The 17,724-nt window shown below is 46.7% G+C and overlaps 1 protein-coding gene across 3 annotated transcripts in view; it reads left to right on the top strand.

Annotated features, from left to right (window-relative positions):
* Positions 1-9,735, top strand: part of LOC124110536 (telomere-associated protein RIF1-like) — a 52,889-nt gene extending 43,154 nt beyond the window's left edge. For 2 of the 3 annotated variants that reach the window (XM_048383046.1, XM_048383045.1), the window contains 2 exons: positions 5,581-5,718; positions 6,086-9,735. In XM_048383046.1, the coding sequence (XP_048239003.1) occupies positions 5,581-5,718; positions 6,086-6,474 (527 nt within the window). In that variant the 3' untranslated portion in view covers positions 6,475-9,735. The remainder of the gene's footprint in view (positions 1-5,580; positions 5,719-6,085) is intronic. The other variant, XR_007218200.1, reaches the window with a different exon arrangement.
* The last annotated feature ends 7,989 nt before the right edge of the window (positions 9,736-17,724 follow it).

Here is a 17,724-nt window from a genome sequence, read left to right as displayed (position 1 = left end):
ACATACGACCGTTCACGGTCTCCTACTCCACCGGCGGCTCCAGCGCTCCCAACGTAGAGTCTGCCTCCCCTGGCACGACATACGGCCGTTCACGGTCTCCAACACCGTCAACGCTGATGTCTCCGGCGCCCCCGGCGCCTCCGATGACTCGGCGCCTCTGATGACGCGGCGCCTCCGGCGCCTCTGATGACGCGGCGCCTCCGGCGCCTCTGATGACACGGCGCCTCCGGCGCTCCCGGCACTCCCGGCGCTCCCGGCGCTCCCGGCGCCTCCGGCGCCTCTGATGACGCGGCGCCTCCGGCGCCTCTGATGACACGGCGCCTCCGGCGCCTCTGATGACGCGGCGCCTCCGGCGCTTCTGATGACTCGGCGCCTCCGGCGCCTCCGATGTCTCGGCGCTCCCGGCGCCTCTGATGACGCGGCGCTCCCGGCGCCTCCAGGGCTCCCGGCGCCTCCGGCGCTTCTGATGACTCGGCGCCTCCGGCGCCTCCGATGTCTCGGCGCTCCCGGCGCCTCTGATGACACGGCGCTCCCCGCGCTCCCGGCGCCTCCAGGGCTCCCGGCGCCTCTGATGACGCGGCGCCTCCGGCGCCTCTGATGACACGGCGCCTCCGGCGCTTCCGATGACTCGGCGCCTCCGGCGCCTCCGATGTCTCGGCGCTCCCGGCGCCTCTGATGACACGGCGCCTCTGATGACGCGGCGCTCCCGGCGCCTCTGATGACTCGGCGCTTCCGATGACTCGGCGCCTCTGATGACTCGGCGCCGCTGATGTCTCGGCGCTCAACAAGCTTCATGACTTGTTCATGACAAGCTGATAACTCGGCGCCGCTTATGTCTCGGCGCCTCTGATGTCTCCGCGCTCCGGCGCCTCCGCATCCTCTGATGTCTTCGGCGCTCAACAAGCTTCAGATCAACAAGCTTTATCAAGCTCAGATCAACGAGCCGACCATCCGATCTTCTACTGCGGCTTAAGGGGCACCATCGGCAATCGCCTCCCCGGCGCCACTGCCCTCTTCTCTTGCTGCCGTCTCATAACTCGTCACACGGAGAAGCATGGTGAAACAACTGTCGCCGCTCCTTTCGCTACTCTCCCGTCGGTCTTCGGGATCGTGACTATCGTTCTACTTCCTGGGTGGAATCATTTCAACCAATAGACAGTTGGTCTGATTCAACTTGCCCACTGAGACGTTATCCATAATCCCGTCGTTTAAAGCGCTATGATTCCGGAGAGATAACCTGCGGGTTTCCATCGAAACAGAGCGTCATGTGAACAGCGTCTGTATCAGATTCGACGACGACATCCACTTACAAAGAGTTTACTTCGTCGACATCGCAGACATCAACGCTGTTCTACCCTACCCTAGCGCCAGCGTTCCTGAGAGAGACTCTTCCTCGGCGCTCCCCGGGTTTTCCACGACGCCCATGGGGTTCCGTGTTTTATCGCAAAACTCGGGTACACCACTTGATCGTCTCTCACACAGTTCATTGAGGATTGTCTGTGTGTGGAGTTTGCACCTCAGTTCCGACTCCAAGGCGGTTTTCTCGGCTACTGCGCAGAGTGATTTACATGTCACGTGTCAAGTACTCGGACTGTCAACAACTCCGACCGGATTTAGGTCAACTTACCATGGCAAGGGGTGCCATGTATTTCTACAGATTGCTTTCCATGTCTACCTGTACGCTTGGTGATACCACTCAACCAGGCGCCTGTCGCAGTCCATCCATGCACGGATGTTGGAAACAATAGACCTCCTCTACCAACACGGCTGTCACGAGGAACCTTGTTTCATCAACCCTTCGCTATAAGAACGATAGCGCCTATAGGCGTTCAAGGGATGGAAAAGATCGCCTTCCTTCGTCCGGTTTGATCTTTTCGACTACGACAGGTAGTCCTATCTTCCGCCTTGACTACCGGACACAGTGTCGATTTGATACTTAAAGTCCCTCGGCCGTCCCACTGACCCCTGTTGCATACCTGCCTCGTATCGTGTTGTCGTCCTCCATCGTCACCTCGATATAAGAACAGGAGTACTTATACGCCGCTTCAGGGATGAAAACGATCTCATTACTTCGTGCAATGGCCATATTGCCTCGACTTCCTACTACCCGGTTACGTCGATGCCCCGGCGGTCGATTGTGAAGCTGGTTTACTTCGTCTACTTGAGGTTGGCTCGCAGGCGATCACACCTTTTTTCCGAATCGTACCGACGGTACGCAATCGCAGACCCCTGTTGCTGACTACCTTCCCTGCCACCTTGTCAGTGGCTAGTGGCCCACGCCAGCCCACATTGTGACCACCTGTGATCCAGAGATCAACACCATTGGCACAGCAACAGCCTCGAGATAAATGCTTATCCAGGACGGCACTTGCTGACAGTGCATTCTCGGTCACGCCCTGTTGATCGTGTCCACTGACGACGTCACCGTAGTGTGGTGTTTGCGGACCCAGAGTTCTCGCCCCTCTCCCGGCGCCACAAACTCGACTGGCGCCCCCGAGAATCACCATCTTCGGCGTTCCAGGCGCCTCAAGCTCTCCGACGCCTCACGCTCTCCGGCGCCTCGGGCCAGACTATGTGAAACGGTCGACACCCCAACCCTAGATCTGTTTGCCTCATATCTGAATGTGGCCAGCTGTCGTCTTCCATTCCACCTGTGCCGGATACGACCGCTGTGGCAGTCGAAGCCTTCCATCGTTCCTGAGAAGGATTACGCGCGTACGCTTTTCCGACTCCGGTTCTCCCTCCCACGGTTCTTCAAAGATCCAGGCCACTCGACCCCTGCCATTGACTTTGGTCTCGCCTTATTGGTCAGCCAGAAGTTGGGTTATCGACCTCCGAAACATAGCCAGAGACAACCCCTGGAACTTCCGGTGTGGTCCAACCTTCTGCTCCATCCACACGGTCTGTTGCCACACCCTCATACCCGCATGTTATCGTCTGCACGCCTGACACACATGCAGAAAGCCAAGGGCTATTCGGCTAGAGCGACCAAGGCTATTGCTTCAGCCCACCGTCCATCTACAGGGGGACTGTATGCTGATAACTGATGCTTGTTCCAGGCATTTTGTTCTGACAAACACCAGGATCCGATGACAGCGTCACCGCAGATCCTGGATCAGTTCCTTCTGTACTTGTGTAGCACCCATCGGTTGAAGGGCTTACCACCCCCACATACCTGGTCGCCATCTACTCCGTTCTGGCCATCCCGGACGATCGGAGAAAGACGAAAATTCCCGACCTACGGGCCTGGCTGCGCTCGTTCAGTCTTGAAGACCTGAAGACCAAGTTCGGACCGCCTGCGTTGGATCTGAATGTGGTCTTCAATACCCTTCGAACCACTCCCCTCGTCTTCCTTCTTCGACCTTAAGTAGAAGACGGGTGTTTCTACTGGTTTTGACTACTGCCGCTCGAGTCCATGTACAGCACGCCCTCGACGCCTCCCATGCCCGGTTCGAATGCGGTACCCGCAGGGCGCCGTTCATCATGGACCGTACTGGGACGTCAGCGTAAAGATTCAACTCCCAGGACAGCCTGATAGATCATTCCTTGTCCCCTCCCCCCTCGTCCAGTGTGGGTGCCGAGGATGAGGATGAGCGTCATTATGCCCAGTAAGGGCACTGAAGGTTATTCTACGATCTAAAGACTGCCGCAAGTCTAGGAAACACCTTTTTCTGCCGGTCTCCCCTTCGTCGCTGTCGTTGGTCAGCCGGAATACTTTTCCCTGTGGCTCCGGGCGGTCATCCTTAAAGCGTATGAGCCGCCGGATTGGACCCTCCCCCCAAAGGCTATTACCTGAAATAAAATGAGATCAGGGCGATCGTATTTACACTGGTTCTTCACGGTATACTGTTCCATCCCGTCGTTCAGGGAAGCCTGCTCGTGGCGATCGGACACCGCCTTCACCAACCACTACTTCCGTGATGTAGCCTTGAAAGTTGTCGCCGGCGTTCACAGTTTTGGTCCCTGGTTGTAGCCCAACAGGTCATCTATCTCCGACGCCACTGATTCTCCGATACCCTGAGCGGGGCCCGTCGACCTTTCTGGTGTTTATCACCCCAGACGAGACGGCTCTCTTGCGTTCCGCATTCGCTCTTAGGTCAGTTTTAGTTTTGGGTTACCCGACTCATTCTATTGCTGTCACCTATCCGGGTTTTACTTTTTGCATCAACTCTCGTTTCCTGACGACAGGAATGGTAGTAGATGTGGTCACCGGCGCCGACGCCAACGCCAACGCCGCTGCTTCTCTGGTACCTGAGCGGTGCCCGTCGACCTCACCGGTGTTCCTTGCCTCCAGCCTAGAGGGCTCTCCTGCGTTTCGCATTCGCTCTTGGGATTGGTCGTAGATTTTGCCGCCGACGCCGCTGATTCTTCGATTCCCCGAGCGGGGCCCGTCGAACTCTCTGGTGTTTATCACCTCAGATTAGCTCTAGGTTCTACTGCGTTTCGCTTTCGCTCTTCGGTAAGTTATATATTTTGGCTACACGCCTCATTGTATTTCGGTTACCTATTCGGGCGTTTCGTTTTTGCATCGACTCTTGTTTCCTGAAGACAGGAATGGTCGTAGATGTTCCGGTCATCACTTGTATGCGGTGCGGATTCATCGGACCTTGACGAGGGTTTAATATGGTTCACATCTGCAAGTATGCCCACCGGCCAAGCCGTCTGATAAAGATGCAATACGGAGTAATGCAGGATAAGTTAAAAAATTTAGTAAAATCTAAATATTTTTTACATTTGTATACTTATCCTGCATTACGAAGTCTAAGTTCCCTCCCTTTCGCTACGCTACCTCCCCACGAAGTTTCAGATGTTATGTTTAAAGCAGTTATGTCTTTTGGTGTGACGTCATGACTTCCGGGTCACGTGCCGACTGTGAGAGGGCGCTGCCTCCTGGGCTGGTTGGGACAACTTTCTTCAGCAGCTGGATCTCACACAGTTCGTCTCTCTGTCAAACATAGCAGTAAATGCAATACGGAGTAATGCAGGATAAGTATACAAATGTAAAAAATATTTAGATTTTACTAATTTTTTTCTTTTGGATAATTTTGTAGTTATTTTCTTTAGGATAATTTTGTGTCCACCTTCTCAAGGATAATTTTGTAGCCACTTTCTTAAGACTAATTTTGTAATTATTTTCTTAGGATAATTTGTTGTAATATATTTTTAGGCTGATTTTGTAGCAATTTTCTTGAGGTTGATTTTGTGGAAACTTTCTTGAGGCTAACTTTGTAGTAATTTGCTTGAGGCTAATGTAGTAGTAATTTCGAGACCTGTGAACATTCGGGAACAGAATAGGTCTTCAGTAACCCATGCTTGCAGTAACAGGCGACTAAGAGTCTAACATGTGGTAAGAGCCAACTGAAGGGATTGGGTGGTCAGGCTCGCTGACTTGGTTGATGCATGTTATCGTATTCCATTTGCGTGGATCGATAGTCATGATGTCAATCACTAGATTGTCTGGCCCAGACTCGATTATTTACAGACCGCTGTCATATAGCTGGATTATTGCTGATTGAAGTGTTAAACAACAAACTAGCAAAAGTAATTTCAAACTGTATTTCTGCAACTGTTTGTTGATAGTACCGAGCGTGACCCCCATGCAGTCACTGGATACAATAGAGGAGGACGGCGAGACGGAAACGAAGGAGCCCCGTGAGGAGGAACCCGACTCCCTCCCTGACATGGAGGTCGCTCTTGATGAACTCGTGCCCAGAAACGGTAAGAATGTTTGGTTCATTTGGATTCACAGGGATTGACAGTGTTTGGCGTATTCTCCACTCATCAACCTATGCTTGTCGCCCCAACAGGATTACAGTCGCCAGCAACACATGCTTGTCGTAAGAGGCAACTAACAGGATCAGATTGTCCAGACTTGGTTGATGCATGTCACCATGTCCAAATTGCATAGATGCTCATGATATCAATCATTGGATTGTGTGGTCCAGACTCGATTATTTACAGACCGCTGTCATATCGCTGGAATATTGCTGAGTGCGGCGTTAAACAACAAACAAACAAACTTACCAACTTCTAAAACTGCATTTGATATATCTGACATTTCAATTCTTCAATTTCAATTTTTCAGCGGATGACGAACTTAACAGCAGTATTGAAGCGGAGCCTGAAGGGACAGTGGAGAGTGCAATCGAGTCATGTGACCAACCAAATAGCCAATCACAGAGCACAGCCAGTTCTAGCCAATCAGATTCAGTGTTTCTAACAGACTCAGTAGCCGATGCCCAAAGAGGGCCTACACAGACTCTGGAACTTGTTTCAACTGCTGTCAGTGCTGAAGATCATGGTGCCAATCTTGCAAAGGTTCTGGAATCTCTTGTGAAAGAAAATGACTATAAGCGTCTCCAGAAGATGAGGACTGGAGACCTCTTCCAGGTTCATCAGCACCTCACACATCTGTCAAACATTGTTGTCACGGCGATGAAGAGTCGATGCCATTCGCCCACTAATTCCCAGTGAGTCGTTGATACTGGGGATCGGGGGGTTAGGATGACCGGAAAAGCAACTTCGCATCACTAACCAGTCTTCAGATGACAGGATGGTTTGATGGACAACGAGCTCAACTATCGTATTATATTATGCCAAATCTTTCACAAAAGTACACATGGAGTCGCGACCAAGGTTACAAGAATTGTATCAGAACAGAATTAATTGGTTATTATGTTGAAAGTAGTTCTAAAGTGATTTTTCTTACGGTGCAAGATTCAAAATATGTTTATATATTTTTTGTCAGATTGGTCATTGACTGTTGTTGAAATACAAGACCAACAAAGGACAACCTGGATATTCAGTTCTATACATGGACCCATTCGTTACACACGTTTGTTTGAAAGTGACAACACCGTTGCCAATATTCTAATCTGTGGCAGATTATCCCTGGCACAGGAGTGTGATTTGATGCAAGGCTATTTCAAGGATGGCATGACAGTATATAGGTCAAATGATTGAAACACTGGTATGACAGTATATAGGTCAAATGATTGAAACACTGGTATGACAGTATATAGGCCAAATGATTGAAACACTGGTACATAGTGCCAAAGGGGGCACCTGTTGCCCACTCATCTAGGGCACCTGTGTTCACTGTGCAGAGTTACATCCCTTTGGTGTGCCAGGAACCTATGATAATTTGCCCTAAGGTTTGTTGCACCATGTCGGTGATTGTGTGTTTAATTAAAGTGTAAACGTCTAAGACCTGCATCACTTTGGCTTTCCACCCACCTTTAGCTGACTCACTGTGACAAAACTGAAATACTGTCCAAAACGGCCTCAAACCTCCCAACTTTAGCAATGTAGATTGGTGCTCACACTATCAACCACTGGTTTTGTCAGGATTTAGTCTCCTCAGTGGATTGATTCACCAGACATTTATTCACTGTTCAGGGTTAGAACTAAACTCAAAACGTTTTACTAGCCCGATAAATATAACTTGCACTGTTAAAACAAGGTGGAAATTGTGAATTTGTACTAGCCCACAGCAATTTGTGCTAGCCTCAGACTAGCGGGTAGTGTTAAATCTAACCCTGCAGTGTTGATGATATTTCAAGATTTAATGTACCGTTATTTATTGGAGTGATTTTAATAGTTTTAATCTTAGTTCTGTGGTCGGCATGAAACGTCCATCAGACGAAGGAGGACTTTTCAGTTGCATGTCTTTGTCAATCATGATTCTGGAGAGTTAAGTGGATTTAAGAAGAATTATTTTCATCCAGTTTTTTTTTCTATCAATTTTGATACAGGTTAAGAGGAATAAATATGCATCATTAGAAATATTTATTAGATGTGTGGGCGATACCTTCAATGCTTCTCTGGTTTCTATGCACCATGTTCCTCCATCGCGAGTGAAAACATGGCCGCTGTGAAGAGTACTCGTGGTAAGCATACCTGACTTTAGTGTCGTAATGAAATCAGACCACATACAGTGTATAGCCTCTACTGGTGTGAGTGCCACCATCTCCTGCCATGAGGGACTGACCAGGTCATATTCTGGGGAGGGCTGGGTGTGGGGGAATTTTATCGGGAAAAAGAATTTGTCTGCCACAGAAAGTACATTGTTACAAGAGGATCATAATTGAAAACATTAATCAGCTGTTGATGAATAACTATCTGGTCGAAATCCCTAGCCCAAGGATATCAAATAGTCAGTCCCTTCAGTACTGTATTGAGCAGATGGCTGTAAGGCTTGGCACATATTGCACAGTTGTTGATTGATTGATTGATTGATTGACATGCTGGGTCCAGGACTTGATTGATTGATTGATTGATGGACATGCTGGGTCCAGGACTTGATTGATTGATTGACATGCTGGGTCCAGGACTTGATTGATTGATTGATTAATTGAAGTACATGATGGGTCCAGGACTTGAATGATTGATTGATTGAAGTACATGCTGGGTCCAGGACTTGATTGATTGATGGATTGAAGTACATGCTGGGTCCAGGACTTGATTGAATGTTGATTGAATCTTTTCTTATTCTTTTGTGAGATTCCAATGTTCCTGACAGAGGACGGGTGATAAGGAACAGTGTATACACCTGTGAAGTGCTGACCATATGTGGCCAAGTCCGTTTTGAACCTGGACTGACCCTTGGCGTTGGATCTAGGTGGAGACCTGAGACCATTTCATTCAGAATCGAGTGGAAAACTTCATGGAATAACTAAAGAAAACCCGCTCTGAAATTCTTTTCACTAAGGAAAACAAATATAGTTTTCTGCTATTTTTGATTGGTAAGCAAGTGTTAAACATTCCAATTGCCCTTGGGAAATATTTGCAGCCACATGTGCAAGTTAATTATTCACTGATTCCCCGAGGAAGTAATGGGGTTCTCTGTCATGGTGTCAGGGTGTGAAGACTGTTGGTCAGGGTGTGAAGACTGTTGGTCAGGGTGTGAAGACTGTTGGTCAGGGTGTGAAGACTGTTGGTCAGGGTGTGAAGACTGTTGGTCAGACTGTTGGTCAGGGTGTGAAGACACAATAAGTGTCCAATTATCCATGATAATTCTTGCTTTTGTTCACACTTTTCATTGTTTTATCATTTTCATTGTTTTTAATCACAAAAGCCACAATTTCAGAGAAAATCATCTTTTACAGATCAACTTACATTGAAAGTGATTTTGCTTGTGACGAATGGCACAAGGACATTCTTGTGATTTTATAAACTTTGCACAGGCCATCCTGTAGGACAATGAACCAATCTGAAACCCTGCATTAATATCAAATTTAAGCTTAACTACATCAACTCTGTGATGAAGTCTTTCACAGGCATTTAGAAGTTGGAAGTACAGGAATACATGCCATGTTTTCATGGATGACAACTGCCTTGTTCCTGGTCCTGTACCGTGTCCAAAGTTGTGGCCAAGATACACTAAGAAAGACATTGAAGTATGATGCTGTCCATAGCCACAATCAATCATTTAGTGAGGAAGAACCACCATATTTTATTACCATTCATCCTACTAGAACTTGATTTTACCCATTTCACAGCATTGAAGTGCTGAGTATTGATTTGAGTGCTGATTATATCAACATATTCACATTTCTTTCAGTGATGGTAACCTCATTAAGTGAGATTGGGATACTGAAACATTTCATAGTGTGATGTTTTGTTTTTGGTCGTTTATTGTTTAACGCACTCAGCAATATTCCAGCTATATGACGGTGGTCTGTAAATAATTGAATCTGGGCCAGACAATCCAGTGATTTACATCCTGAGCATCGATCCACGCATTTGGGACACAATGACACGCATCAACCAAGTCAGCGAGCCTGACCACCCGATCCCGTTAGTCGCCTCTTACGACAAGCATAGTCGCCTTTTACGGCAAGCATGGATTGCTGAAGACCTATTCTACCCTGGATCTTCACTGTTCATGTGACGACAAGTTATTGAACTTTATATTTATGCTTTATCAACTTGAAATAAAACAGAACGTGCAACCAATGTTGGTGGTAAGAGGCGACATGTGGCTCGTGAGGTCCGGCTCGGTGACTTGTTTGATGGGTGTCATCGAACGCTGATGATATAGATCGTTATTCTCAATCACTATCATTGGATTGTCTGCTCCACACTTAATCATTTACAGACCGCCACATATAGCTGGAATATTTCCGAGTGCGTCGTTAAACAATATAGAAACTAATTTCAGAACTATGCTATTTCTCATCAATGTGATTGTAGGCGTGTAGTAATTACGAGACATCAGTTATTGGGCTGTACTCGTCAGTTCTTTAGACTGCTGTACCCCTGGAGTTCTTTTGTGACTAACAACAAATTGGTTGGCAAAAATCTGAAAACCATGATATTCTTTCACATTTCAATGTTTGGGAATCTGCAGTTTCGTTTGTTTTTAAAGAGAGCCTTGCCTAATATATAAGTGTGGCCTAATGGTTTTTTTGGCCATCCAAAGCAAGTCTTGATGCCACTGAGGGCGGGCATGGTGCTGAAGGTCAAGTCAGATGTGACTTCATTGGGATGAATGCTTGTAGTAGGTGACGAGGGGAGTCCATGTGCAAGTATTTATAACGTTTGTGTCCTGAGAATGTACATAAGTTTGTGCTTAATCCTGTTGATAGGTTTGTGGTCATGTTTGTGTACTATATATAGATACAAATAACAGTTTCAATATATATGTAGATATTTCTTGTATTTCATGAATTTGATAAATAAACGAGATAAATATTCATTGTCTGTGGTCATCTTTTTGTAAATTGGCTGCTCTCTGCCCAGAGAGGAAGGTCTGTGGTCATCCTTCAGTAAATTGGCTGCTCTCTGTCCAGGGAGGAAGGTCTGTGGTCATCCTTCAGTAAATTGGCTGCTCTCTGCCAAGAGAGGAAGGTCTGTAGTCATCCTTCAGTAAATTGGCTGCTCTCTGCCAAGAGAGGAAGGTCTGTAGTCATCCTTCAGTAAATTGGCTGCTCTCTGCCAAGAGAGGAAGGTCTGTGGTCATCCTTCAGTAAATTGGCTGCTCTCTGTCCAGGGAGGAAGGTCTGTGGTCATCCTTCAGTAAATTGGCTGCTCTCTGCCCAGAGAGGAAGATCTTAGGTCATCCTTCAGTAAATTGGCTGCTCTCTGCCCAGAAAGGAAGGTCTGTAGTCATCCTTCAGTAAATTGGCTGCTCTCTGCCCAGGGAGGAAGATCTTTTGTCATCCTTCAGTAAATTGGCTGCTCTCTGCCCAGAAAGGAAGGTCTGTAGTCATCCTTCAGTAAATTGGCTGCTCTCTGCCCAGGGAGGAAGATCTTTTGTCATCCTTCAGTAAATTGGCTGCTCTCTGCCCAGAAAGGAAGGTCTGTGGCCATCCGTCAGTAAATTGGCTGCTCTCTGCCCAGAAAGGAAGGTCTGTGGCCATCCTTCAGTACATTGGCTGCTCCCTGTCCAGGGAGGAAGGTCTGTGGCCATCCGTCAGTAAATTGGCTGCTCTCTGCCCAGAAAGGAAGGTCTGTGGTCATCCTTCAGTAAATTGGTTGCTCTGCCCAGAGAGGAAGGTCTGTGGTCATCCTTCAGTAAATTGGCTGCTGTCTGCCCAGAGAGGAAGGTCTGTGGTCATCCTTCAGTAAATTGGCTGCTCTCTGCCCAGAGAGGAAGGTCTGTGGTCATCCTTCAGTAAATTGGCTACTCTCTGCCCAGAGAGGAAGGTCTGTGGTCATCCTTCAGTACATTGGCTTCTCTCTGCCCAGAGAGGAAGGTCTGTGGTCATCCTTCAGTACATTGGCTGCTCCCTGTCCAGAGAGGAAGGTCTGTGGTCATCCTTCAGTAAATTGGCTGCTCTGTCCAGGGAGGAAGGTGATTTTTAACTATCAGTAACCCCTTATATTCAGTAAGCCCCTGATATCTTGATCATCGATTAACGCGACTGGGATACGGTGACATGCATCAGCAAAGTCAGCAAGCCTGACCTAAGTCAATTCTAACCCTGATCTACAAGGTGTAGTTCCGCTGTGTCGATGATCTGATATCGTTCAACAATGGTGAAATAGCAACTGATTTACCCAGCTAAAATAAAAGTAAAAAGAGAGCCCGTAAATCTTCCTCAGTGTCTCATATACTCTTCAAAAAAAAGAAACTTGACATAGATGTATAACCACTTTTTGCCAAATATCTAAAATAATTACATTAAATGAGAACCAAATAAGTCAAACAGAAAGATGATGTGTCAATAATTCGCGAAAACACATGCAAAGCACATAAACGTAGCGTTTGGGGATCAATTTTACAGCTTCATCCAAACGCAACCGCCTGTAAAAAAACGTGCAGCACAGGATCCTGCATTTAGGCATGCAGGCCCCCCTGCTGAATGGGTATAAAAATCCACATCAACGGCTGTTCATACAGTCCTTATAACGGCAGTAGAGGCGGTGACAGAATGCCAAGACTGAATGCAGCTCAACGGAACAACGCCATTGGGAGATTACAAGCTGGAGCAACTCAGCAAGAAGTGGCCAGGCACATTGGCGTATCCAGACAGACAATCTCCGCACTGTGGACACGATACAACAACACCAACATAGTTGACGACAGACCAAGGTCAGGAAGACCAAGGGTGACAACCCAAGCACAAGATCGATACATCCGGCTGCGACACCTCCGAGGCCGCACTACCACAGCCACGTCTACAACCACACAGATCCCTGGGTTACGCAGATTATCAGATCAAATGGTACGCAACAGACTGAGGGAGGCTGGAATTTTTGCACGAAGACATGTTCGACGTCATGTATTGACCCCACGTCATCTGGCGGACCGCCTGCTTTGGTGCCAACAGAGGGTTAGATGGGCACGTGCAAGGTGGAGAAATGTACTGTTTACTGACGAGTCCCGTTTCCTACTCACACGTGCTGATGGGCGCGCACGTGTCTACAGACGTCGGGGTGAACGTTACGCCCCCAACTGTGTGCAGCAGGTTGTCCCATTTGGCGGCGGGAGTGTCATGGTATGGGCCGGAATTCATCACGGTGGTAGGACGCCTCTCGTGCATGTGGCAGGTGCATTGACAGGTGTGCGTTACAGAGACTTGATCCTACAGCCTTACGTTCTTCCTCACGTCAACGTTCATGGCGGACAGTTCCAGCAGGACAACGCTTGACCGCATATTGCACGTGTTTGTCAGGACTTCTTACAGCACAACAACATCCAGACATTACCTTGGCCAGCCCGGTCACCAGATTTGTCCCCGATTGAGCATCTGTGGGACGAGCTGGATCGACGCGTTCGCAGAAGGAATCCACCGCCCCAAACACTTCCGGCGCTTCTTGATGCACTTCAGCATGAATGGCAGCACATCCAACAGCGTGTTATTGACAACTTGATTGCATCTATGGGTCGTCGGTGTCAAGCGGTGATTGATGCACGTGGTTGGCACAACCGATACTGACATTTTCTGTACCCCTGTGACATTAACTGTATCGTGTACGTGTGTCTGTCTAGGTGACACGATTAATGTTTTGAACATTGTGTACATTGATCTTCAAACAGTGTTTCAATTATGGTTTCTGTGTCCTATTTTGAAACAATCGCATTATATTACATTTTGAAAGTCAATGTCAAGTTTCTTTTTTTGCAGAGTATATATGCATAAAGATTGAGAGTGACAAAAAAATATATCCACAAAACAGTATGACAAGAGGGATGTCATCAACTTTCTCTGTATGTCCGGCAATATTCAAGCAGCTCCAGCCTTTGGTGTCTACATTTCACAACTCTTTAGGTACAATCAAGCATGTTCTCTCTACTTAGAGGGCCATACAACGCTTGCTCAAAAGTTGTTACAATATTCAAGGCCCCAGCAAAGCTTCCACAAAGTTTAATGGTGGGGGACATTTCCAAATTTGACGCATCAGTGACAAAATGTATGTCCAGTGCAATGTTTTTCAGCCGAATAATTGATTTGCCTTTGCATGTGTTTATGACGGGTGTACACCTCCTTTTCGCAAACATCTGATAACAGCATTATTTGATCGTGATTCATAAACTAAGGGTTATAATATAGTCAGCCGGAATATTGGAATATCTGAACCACAATCGTTATAGTATTTACGTACTAATATTGGAATACTGGAAAAATTTGGAATAATATTCAGCTGGAACATTGCTGAGTACGGCGTTAAACAACAAACAAACCAATGTAATATAGTCATAATCGTATCATGAACATCGCTTGAATGAGAGATGTTTTTGATAATGGAAATGCTTTTATGCTTTTATGCTTTTATGCGTTGTTTAAATCCACACGAAGGCGTTTACATCTATCTGCGGCCAAAATAGTGTGCTAGAATACATGGACTAACAAAACGTCCTGAAATGTTTTCATCAGAACAGTTTTCATCAATATCATTGTTGTTTAATTCTTTTCAAATCAATGTAGCTTTCTTATACCAACTACCCAGACAGTATTATTACAACATTGACAACACATTTGTTCACGCAGCCAAATACTATCAAATCGTACTGTTCTTGTTTTGTTAAATATCTCAGAATATATTCATCACACAAAGGTATTACATTCATCCAAATTCTAAAATAGCCTAATAAAGCTAAAATTGACAGAAAAGTTCGCCGGTTTAAAGGAATAATGGCGTATTTACGCCGAAAGCATCTTGTTTTCGACTCATTGCTATCGCATCAGATGAGACCTAAAGTTCAGTGAGAGTGAGTGACTATGGTTTTACGCCGCTTCTAGCAATATTCCAGCAATATCACGGCGGGGGACACCAGAAATGGGCTTCACACATTGTACCCATGTCGGGAATCGAACCCGGGTCTTCGGCGTGACGAGCGAACGTTTTAACCACTGGGCTACCCGACCGCCCCTAGTAAGAAATATTGAACTTTTTGTTGAATGTCGTATGCAAATACTATAACGATTGTGGTCAGGAAGCTTAGGTGCATGATATAAGTTTGATTTAGTTCAAATTATTAAGTAAAAGGGCAATAATAAACTTGCCCAAATCATGCTTTATGTGCTCCGGTGAAATCGCAATTTTTATTTATTGTCCAGCGAGAAAATGGTAGTTGCGACTTACCAACATCTGTTTTGCCCCCTGTGTTAAAGCTGATATCGCATCTGAGCCAGACAACCCAGTGGTTGATAGCGTAAGCAGTCTACCCAGCCAGCTACAGTTCGCGCCAATGGGAAATTTCCAGCAATGTCACGGCGATCTGTAAAAAATGAGTATGCTTTGGCAACCAAGGGTTTATATATAGTCCTAGTGACTATCAACGACGTCGAGATGTGTATTTGTTTGTGTGTTGTTTAACGCCACACAGCAATGTTCCAGCTATTTGACGGCGGTCTACAAATAATCAAGTCTGGACCAAACAATCCAGTGGTTGACATCATGAGCATCGATGTTACCCCTGTGAAGGGACATACATCGTCCTCTGGTTGATGGCGTGTTGAGGACAAAGACACGTATGCCTGTGATGTTCATACCTAAAGTCGACACTGTTATGCGAGGTATAGGCTGTGTTTGCCACAGGAAGGCATATTTGTTACCGCTAAGACAACCTGTACAAACACATCTGGTCTATACACCACGAACAAAGACCCAGGACACAGGTGACATTAGTAACGCGAGCAAAGCTTCACTTTCAACGCTGTATTCTGCAATGTGTGTATTCAGCGCTTTCCTGTGCAAATATCAAATTTGTTTGTCGTTACGTGTGTTTCCTCCAACAGCGAGCTGACACGCCCCGTTGTGTAACTGGAATACAGTTTAACCATAGTCACTCACTCACCCATGACGGTGCCTTATTAACTGACTTAAGTGTGCAACTGACGTCACATTTGCCCTGATGACGATCGCCAAAGTTGTACAGTTCGTGAACTGCGTCACTTCAGGCTTTTCTCCCACATCAAGCTGACTCGCCGTTATATAACTGAAATATTGCTCAAAGGGGCGTTATGCAAAACTCACCCCAACATCAAGCTGACACGCCGTGATATAACTGAAATATTGCTCAAAGGGGCGTGATACCAAACTCACCCCAACATCAAGCTGACACGCCGTGATATAACTGAAATATTGCTCAAAGGGGCGTTATGCCAAACTCACCCCACATCAAGCTGACACGCCGTGATATAACTGAAATATTGCTCAAAGGGGCGTTATGCCAAACTCACCCTCACATCAAGCTGACACGCCGTGATATAACTGAAATATTGCTCAAAGGGGCGTTATGCCAAACTCACCCCACATCAAGCTGACACGCCGTGATATAACTGAAATATTGTTCAAAGCGGCGTTATACCAAACTCACTCACTCCCACATCAAGCTGACACGCCGTGATATAACTGAAATATTGCTCAAAGCGGCGTTATACCAAACTCGCTCCCACATCAAGCTGACACGCCGTGATATAACTGGAATATTGTTCAAAGCGGCGTTATGCCAAACTCGCTCCCACATCAAGCTGACACGCCGTGATATAACTGGAATATTGTTCAAAGCGGCGTTATACCAAACTCACTCCCACATCAAGCTGACACACCGTGATATAACTGGAATATTGTTCAAAGCGGCGTTATGCCAAACTCGCTCCCACATCAAGCTGACACGCCGTGATATAACTGGAATATTGTTCAAAGCGGCGTTATACCAAACTCACTCCCACATCAAGCTGACACACCGTGATATAACTGAAATATTGCTCAAAGCGGCGTTATACCAAACTCGCTCCCACATCAAGCTGACACGCCGTGATATAACTGGAATATTGTTCAAAGCGGCGTTATGCCAAACTCACTCCCACATCAAGCTGACACGCCCGGATGTAACTGAAAGTAAGTGTAGCTCAGTACAGCCAGAGTACGTCAGTACAACCAGAGTACGTCAGTACAGCCAGAGTACGTCAGTACAGCCAGAGTACGTCAGTACTAGAATAAGACTGCCCCGTAAATACTTAGGAACGAAACCTGAGTTTGGAATGACAACCCAGGAGCAAGACGACTACACCCCGGGTGCGGTCTCCTGGCAGACGTTGCATCCAGTGCATCTCGGCTACAGTAAAGCTGTTTAGTGCACTTTGCCTACACTCTCAAAAATCCACCCCTTACATTAATCGTGACTAGCTGTATGTTATTATTACTTCACTCTCTACTGACAAACATTGCGTTGCTTTGAAGCATATTTATCCCCTCGACACCCAGTAGATGAATGGGGAACTCGATACGTTTTCCTGAGTTAATCCTGTGTAGAATGAAAGAATATAGGTGTGTTCATAGTCAAGCTATTGCCATCTAAATCCCACGAGCAGACCGTGAGAAAGCCAATGATGGAAAAGATTGAACACGAATAAAAGGAACTCAAAATTTAGTAAAAGTAAAATATTTAGTAAATATGTTGTTTTGAAAAGTTCAGAGTTGGGAGGAAAGCCCGATGTGATGCAGGTCTCAGACGTTAACCACTTCGGTGAAACCCACGAGCACGGGTATGGTGCTGACAAACCTAGAAACATAATCGGGGCGAACCGGGATTTAAACCCACAATCATAGGTGTCTGGCGTGCCCAAGGGACGCAACTCTGCACGCGGCGCCTCAGACGACTGGGCCACCCGTGCCCCCGAATCATAAAGTTAGTTTGATAACACTGTAGGCAATAGAAGTTATCCTTGGTGTGGTATCGGGACGTACGGTTGACATCAAAGGAATAATGCTCCCAACCGCTCTGCAAAATCAAATCTTGTGCAGCAGTGAGACGTAAATAAACTGTTG

The sequence above is a fragment of the Haliotis rufescens genome, unplaced genomic scaffold, assembly GCF_023055435.1.
Source record: "Haliotis rufescens isolate VD_foot unplaced genomic scaffold, xgHalRufe1.0.p SCAF_43, whole genome shotgun sequence".
Classification (NCBI taxonomy): domain Eukaryota; kingdom Metazoa; phylum Mollusca; class Gastropoda; order Lepetellida; family Haliotidae; genus Haliotis; species Haliotis rufescens.
Note: the sequence above shows the minus strand (reverse complement) of the source record. Positions and strands in the feature narration are given on the sequence as shown.